General features: G+C 36.1%; 1 protein-coding gene across 1 annotated transcript in view; it reads right to left on the bottom strand.

Annotated features, from left to right (window-relative positions):
• Window positions 1-5,097: 5,097 nt before the first annotated feature.
• Window positions 5,098-7,570, bottom strand: part of LOC127740549 (uncharacterized) — a 3,164-nt gene continuing 691 nt past the window's right edge. The window contains exons 2-3 of the mRNA XM_052251587.1: window positions 6,516-6,964; window positions 5,098-5,154 (exon numbers count right to left, since the gene is read on the bottom strand). Of these exons, the coding sequence (XP_052107547.1) occupies window positions 5,098-5,154; window positions 6,516-6,964 (506 nt within the window). The remainder of the gene's footprint in view (window positions 5,155-6,515; window positions 6,965-7,570) is intronic.

Below are 7,570 nucleotides of genomic sequence, written 5' to 3'. Positions count from 1 at the left end.
GAAATTTGTTCACATTGTCGCTAAACATTATTTACGACAACAGAATTGCAAAAAGTAATTTGTATCCTAGTAGTGACTATAAAATAAACACCATAATACCAAAATAGTTAAATCTATCATTGGAAATTCATTAACACAACATAATATGAAAAAACCAAAGCATTGCATACTAGCAAAAGTAGATAATATATTAGCACAAGTATTAAGATGCACAAAGAATTTTCTTTTTCTTTTTATTTGATGCATTTGCATTTTGTTTTTCAATATTTAATCTCAATCTATTTTTGGGATGTCCTCTTATTCTCTCACATGGTAGACTTTGAAGGTCATTAATCTCATCTAAGGAAGCATCTTTATGTGATAAGAAATATTTTTCTTTATTTTTGGCTTTATATACTTGCATTTCAACCATCACATTATTATAAGTATGGTACAAAATCACAACTAACTCCTCAGATTCTGATATAAATTCTCAAATATTATGTGAACGGAATACCAAATCACCAAATCTCCTACTTTTTCGCTCCAATTAAAGCTCATCAGATCTCCTACTAGCTCAAAACTTAATGCACTTAAATAAAGACGGCATAATATACCTCTTAACTCAAATAATAAATATTGACATTTTACTTCACATGATATCGCGTCATATGTAACCACAAACTTATTAAATATACAGTTTGAAATCTATTCTAAAACTTTGTTCGCTGTAAAATCTAGAGTGCACTCCATTGATCTTGTGATATAATTCACATTTTCTCTGAATTGTGCTTGAACTTTCTTGAATTTCTCATGAATATATGCATACTGAAATTAAGCTTCTATTAAAGATTTTGTTGCACAAGGTATAATAGTATGAAAATATACAACATCCAATTGTCTCTCTTTTTGCTTTTTATTTCCTAGGCAATTATCATATTGTTTCACAAATTGGATCAATGAGTTATTGCGCGTAATAAATTTGTTAAAAAAAAGTATGCATGCTCTCAGTCTTTGTATGCTTCTCATTCCAGCCTAAAAGTGGTGATCAAGCTTGATGGTTTCAGTGGCTAAGAGAAGGGGGGGTTGAATCTTAGCCCCTTTTTTTGAAAGCTAACACTTGCTGTTTCTTGGAAGAGACTTTTCTGCTTTTGCTCGTCACTTGACACGAGCAACTTTGTTTTGTCTCGTCCCTTGCCACGAGACTTTTTGTTTTGTCTCGTCACTTGGCACGAGATAATTCTGTCTTTTGCTCGTGTGTGGTAGAAAACAGAAATGGAGTAGAAAGAGAAGAAGATTGCACCCAGATATATCCTGGTTCGGCTGCTAAGTACAGTGCAGCCTACATCCAGTCTCCATCACAAATATGATGGAATTTCACTATAACCAATCTGATTACAACTTGTAAAGTGCTAACCCAACTTACAAGGGGATTCCCACAGAATCATGATACACAACATAGATGAACAAAGGAACTCTAAGACATCTATGGCTTTTTCTTTTAATTTTGCACTCTCTGCCTTTTTCCGCTCTATGGCTTTTTCATTACAAACCTCACTTAGCTCTGAGAACTCTGTGCCTTGCACTCTCAAACTTTCTCCTTGCTTCAAACAGTGGTTGTTCCCCCTTTTTAAAGAAACAGGAAAGCCTCCACACTTGAAGCCAAAACCGAACCAACTTTCTTCCTCCTTCAACAAACCGGTTCGGCCACACAAAGAGAGAAGAGATAATCATGCATTAACCAACATGCAATTACCTCTAGTCCTTTCTTGATCATCACCTTTCATCAATCCGGGCTCTCCATCCTTGGCTTCCTCTCCAAGATGGATTCCTGGCCCTTGATGACTCATGATGATGATGACTTCATCTGCTTCAGTCTCTGCCTTCAACCATCACTTCGCCACTCTAGCTACTCCCTGTGGTGGTTGGTCAGATTCGAAGACAAGCCATGCTTCAAGAATCTCCCTCTTGGCCGAATCTTCTTCTTCCATTTTGAGCATGAAAGGCTCAAGATTACCTCACCAAATCTAACCACATTTGGTAGTAATCTCAGCCACAGCTCATCTTTCTTTTGGTATGTTTTCTTGCCATCATTAGCTTGATGGTCTTGATGCATGCAACTCTTTCCTTTTCTTCATTGAAGAGCACGGCGTCCATTGTTTCCTGGACAAGGACCAAGTAGAGAAGAAGAAAGAGATGAGAGAGAGTGAAAAGAATCTGAATAAAAGCAAAGCAAAGTGGTTAAGCAAATTAATTTGAATAGCTTGCTTTTACTCCCCTAACATAGAGTGGCGTGTTTGACATAATAGCCATCAATCACTTCTACTGAATTTTTCTCTCTCATGTTCCCCATGCATTAATTAACAATGTAATAGATTTTGAAATCCATCACTTTGTTAGAATTTGGTTCCGTTGGAAGCACTAAGCTTTCATTTTTCTTTTGATTCGGACCAAGCATGAAAGCTATTCTCTTTAGTATAATTTTGGGCTTGTGACAATATGATCAAAGCTGGCCCATTTGATAAGCATTTGCTTTCCCGATACAATTGTGTAGCGGATCAAGCATAGGAAGCAAATAAGAAAGCATTTGGTTGGGCTTGCAACATTAATATTTATTCTGGCCCAATTATAACTAGCTTCAACACAAAGCTGAACCAATATTGCAACAGTTGGGCTTTGTTAATTTTCTTTTGTTTCGGCCCAATATATAAAACCTGCAACAAAATTATTAATCAATATATATTAAATAAGATCAAATTAATAATTTTGTAATTAATTGTTTTAATAATGTTTAGTCATCACAAATATTAATTTAGAGTTTTCCAAACTCATCAATCTCCCCCTTGATGACAAACATTATTAAAATTGAATTGGAAAGAAATTTAAATATTGAGTAAAGAATACTCCCTTTGATTTTGAATTTCTCCCCTTTCAAAATGTCACATGGCTCCCCCTTAATATATGCTATTTTACTAAGGGAAGCATAAACCTGTAACATTTAAATCAAGCTTCAAGTAACAATGTTATTTAGCAAATTTTATAATGCTAAATTGCTTGATTTATGAGCAGTTTTAATTGATAATCAAAACTCATTTGATATCATAAACTGATTTACTACTCAAACAATTTCATACAACACAAAGCTATCCAAATATTTCAAATATTTCCTGTTTACAATATCAGAACATAACAATTCAATGAAAAATATTTGAAGAAACAAACAAGGCAGTTTTGATATTTTACATAATTTTAAAGGAACTGCCAAAAATAAATTTTCAATCCAACAAGTTTATCAAAGATGAAACAATTAGCCAGGCATCAAAATAAGTCAATCATTATAAACCAAATGCCAATCAAACTAATTATGATAAACCAAAAATGCAGTTCAAACAGTAATGATCATAGTAAAACTGATGCATTAACAACATGCATTCTTTGAACAAGGGTGATCATGAATTTTCAAAAATTGAAAATTTCAACCCCTGTTGCCCTGTTTTTCCAGCCCCTGTTTCGTTCCAATTTCAATTTTGGAACCTAGAATTCCTCCCCCTTTTGTCATCAAAGGGGCAACTGCAAACAGAATTTATTCTATGAAACAAAATATGCAAAATATAACCAATATCCAAAATAATCAAGTGTTTAACAGAGTATCACAAAAGTATCTATATAATCAAGCAAAAGTTCAAACAGGAACCGAATAACACTAGAATTCTCATAAGACATCAGATAGATTGTACTCCTGATTCAGAATCAGCATTCTTGTTACCATCTCCTTCTCCCTTTATGAATGAAACCTTATTCTCAACATCTTCATTTGTTAGATCAACTTTAAAATATTCAAAGATGCAGGTGAGAAACATCCCATATGGAAGATTAGGCCTTTTTGAACTCTTGACATATTTCCACATGTGCCTTATCATAAGGTATGCAAATGATATTTGAGATGAAGTAACGAGAGCAAAAAGGACAAGAAAGTCAGACACTGTTACCCGATGACGTGGACCACTTTGCGGTATGAGAACATGAGATATGATCTTATAAAGAAGAATTGTCTTATCTGGACCAAGTTCTCTGAGAGTTGGTGCCGTACCATCCATTTTGGAGAGATTCTCGCAGGTGTGATTTAAAGCCATCTGGTAGGTGATTCCAACCTGTGAGTCCCATTCCTTAGACATGTATGCTCTTGGTCCTTCTTCTTTGTAACCTAGAGCCATCCCAATGATTCCAGTATCAAGAGTGATATGACTCTTCTTCACATATGAGTGGATTATGCCATCAATAAGTCTCATGTTGGCGTAGAACTCACGGACTAAACATGGGTAAACTGGCTTCCGGATGTGAAGCAGAGGAGTCCATTGAAGATTATCAAACAGAGAGGAGACATTGATCCCGTTGGCAGAGAGTGAGTCTAGACTGACTTGATAAGAAGCACAGAGATCGCGTTCTTTCAGAACTTCATTGTGGAATTCATGGGAAGCACATGAGTCGAACCTAGATGAATCATAGTGAGAATGTGGCTTATGAAACCTTTTCTTGAAATCCCATGACTCCAAATTTGTTGGCTCCTTGGTGTTATTCAAAGCAATGCCTTTAAACTTCTGAGTGCTCTTTTCGGGTGTGTCCTTTTTGTTCATGATAATGAGATTGAAAGGGTAGAGGATGAGAGAGTGAGTTGAACCGAATTGTGTGAGAGAAGATGGATGGAATAAATGTAGAATGAAAGGAGAATATGAGATAGTTAATGCACAAGGTGGGTAATTAATGACCAGGGTGGTTTCCAAAAGTTTGAAAAGATGGTTTCCTTATATCAAGGGATTAGTTGAAAAAGAGGGATTTGATTTGACTTGTGCTTCTTCCAAAAGATATGATAAGACAATCAAGAGATTTTGTGGATATATTTTTTTCAAACAAAATGGGAAACTATCAAAACTGTTATGGTGGGGTCATGAAAATTGGTGGGGCCCATAAAATTTGAATTCTGCGTTGCCTCCCCCTAGACCACAGCTCTTCCATTGTGCCATTATTTTCATCTCGTCCAAACCTACGAGCAAACCTGAACAGAGTCACTAATTCACAGATTTTCAATGAAACTCAAATCAAACATTCCCAATCTTTTTCTCAATGTACAGAATCTGTCTTCACAGAGAGGTTTTGTAAAGATATCAGCAATTTGGTCTTCAGATTTTACAAATTGAATATCAATAGTACCATTTTGCACATGTTCCCTAATAAAATGATATTTTATCTCAATGTGCTTAGTTCTTGAGTGCAGAACAGGATTTTTTGAAATGTTTATAGCACTCATATTATCACAAAATAAGGGTATACTATTGATTTTTAATTTGTAATCTTCCAATTGTGTTTTTAACCAAATTAATTGTGAACAACAAGCAGATGCGGAAACATATTCGGCTTCAGCAGTGGATAGAGCCACAGTGGCTTGTTTTTTGCTTGACCACATGTTGAGTGAGCTTCCAAGGAAGCAACACATGCCGGAGGTGCTCCTCCTATCTACTCGATCTCCCGCATAATCTGCATCACAAAAACCTACTGCACAAAAGTCATCAGATTTAGGGTACCATAATCCATAATTACAAGTTCCCTTAATGTATCTAATGATGCGTTTAACAGTCGTGAGGTGGGATTCTTTTGGATGAGATTGAAACCTTGAACATACACCCACACTTTGGACTATATCCGGTCTAGAGGAGGTAAGGTACATGAGTGAACCTATCATTCCTCTATACCTAGTTTCATCCACATCTTGGCCATCATCATCCTTTTCAAGTTTAGTATTGGGATGCATAGGAGTGCCCATTGATTTGGAACTTTCTAGGCCAAACTTTTTGATAAGCTCTTTGGCATACTTTCCTTGGTAAATAAAAGTGCCACTAGGAGTTTGTTTAATTTGGAGGCCAAGAAAGAAAGTAAGCTCTCCCATTAAACTCATCTCAAACTCACTAGTCATGAGTTTTCCAAACTCTTCACACAAGGAAACATTGGCCGAACCAAATACAATGTCATCAACATAAACTTGAACAAGAAGAATATCATCATTAGATGCTTTAATGAATAAGGTAGTGTCGGTGGTTCCCCTTTGAAAATGATTTTCCAACAAGAAGGCACTAAGCCTTTCATACCAAGCTCTTGGAGCTTGTCTAAGACCATAAAGAGCCTTAGTTAATTTAAAGACATGGTTTGGAAATTCTTTATGTTCAAAACCGGGGGGTTGAGCCACATACATTTCCCTATCAATAAAACCATTAAGGAAGGCACACTTAACATCCATTTGAAACATTTTGAAACCCTTATGGGCAGCATAGGCACCCCATTTTGACAGTTTATCTTGTATTGATTTTTGGGGATTTTATAACCTTTTACCCACATTTATTCAATGAAATAGCATGGTTTTATAACTTCTCCTTTAATTGTGCTTAAGAGTGAAAACATGCTTTGGCCACTAATCTAGCCTTGTTACGAACAACTTGTCCATCCTCACCAAGTTTATTTTTAAAAACCCACTTAGTACCCGTTACCTTCTTACCATTCGGATGAGATACTAGTGTCCAAACCTTATTCTTGTCAAATTGAGCAAGCTCCTCTTGCATTGCTTTGACCCATGATGGATCCTCAAGAGCTTCTTTGACATTGTTGGGCTCTATTTGTGACAAGAGAGCAAGATTGCTAGGTTCGGTTGGCCTTTTGGTGGATGATCTTGTTGTTACTCCTTGAGAGGGATCACCAATGATGAAGTCATGAGGATAACCCTTCATAGACTTCCATTCTCTAGGCTTTCGAACAGGTGTTGAGCTTTGATGAACTTCTGGTGGTCTCACTGTTTCAGTTTCTCGTCCCTGCTCAAGAGACAAATCGGAAGTTTCTCCTTCAATCTGACGAGACAAAACTGGACTGGCAGATTCTTCATTCTGGACAGATTTGGGATTTTCTTTGCTTATTTCAGCTCCTTCTCCATCTGAATCATTATCTATCACAGTACTGGGAATTAAGTTAGAATCACAAAAAGTAACATGTATGGATTCCTCTATTGTCCTATGTTCTTTGAGATAAATTCTATAAGCCTTGCTTGTGGTGGAATATCCAACAAACATTCCTTCATAGGATTTTGGATCAAATTTTCGAAGGTTTTCCTTATTGTTAAGTACAAAGCATTTGCATCCAAAAACATGAAAGTACTTAAGATTCGGAGGGGTTCCTTTCCATAGCTCATAAGGAGTTTTCTTTAACCCTTTTCTAATGATTGTTCTATTCAAAATATAACATGCTGTGTTCACAGCTTCAGCCTACAAAAATTTAGGAATTTCATTCTCACATAACATGGCCCTAGTCATCTCTTGAAGGCTTCGATTCCTTCTTTCAACCACCCCATTTTGTTGGGGTGTTCTAGGGCATGAGAAATTATGAGAAATCCCTAAGTCATCACAGAATTTTTCAAAATCTTGATTTTCAAATTCTCTTCCGTGATCACTTCTCAAATGAGCTACTTTTAAATCTTTTTCATTTTGAATTTTCTTACAAAGGGTGGAGAAAGCATAAAATGCATCATTCTTATGAGCAAGGAAAAGTACCCAAC

Source organism: Arachis duranensis, chromosome 7, assembly GCF_000817695.3.
Source record: "Arachis duranensis cultivar V14167 chromosome 7, aradu.V14167.gnm2.J7QH, whole genome shotgun sequence".
In the NCBI taxonomy this organism is placed as follows: Eukaryota; Viridiplantae; Streptophyta; class Magnoliopsida; order Fabales; family Fabaceae; genus Arachis; species Arachis duranensis.
The sequence above is the reverse complement of the archived record's forward strand: the minus strand, read 5'-3'. Positions and strand labels throughout refer to the sequence as shown.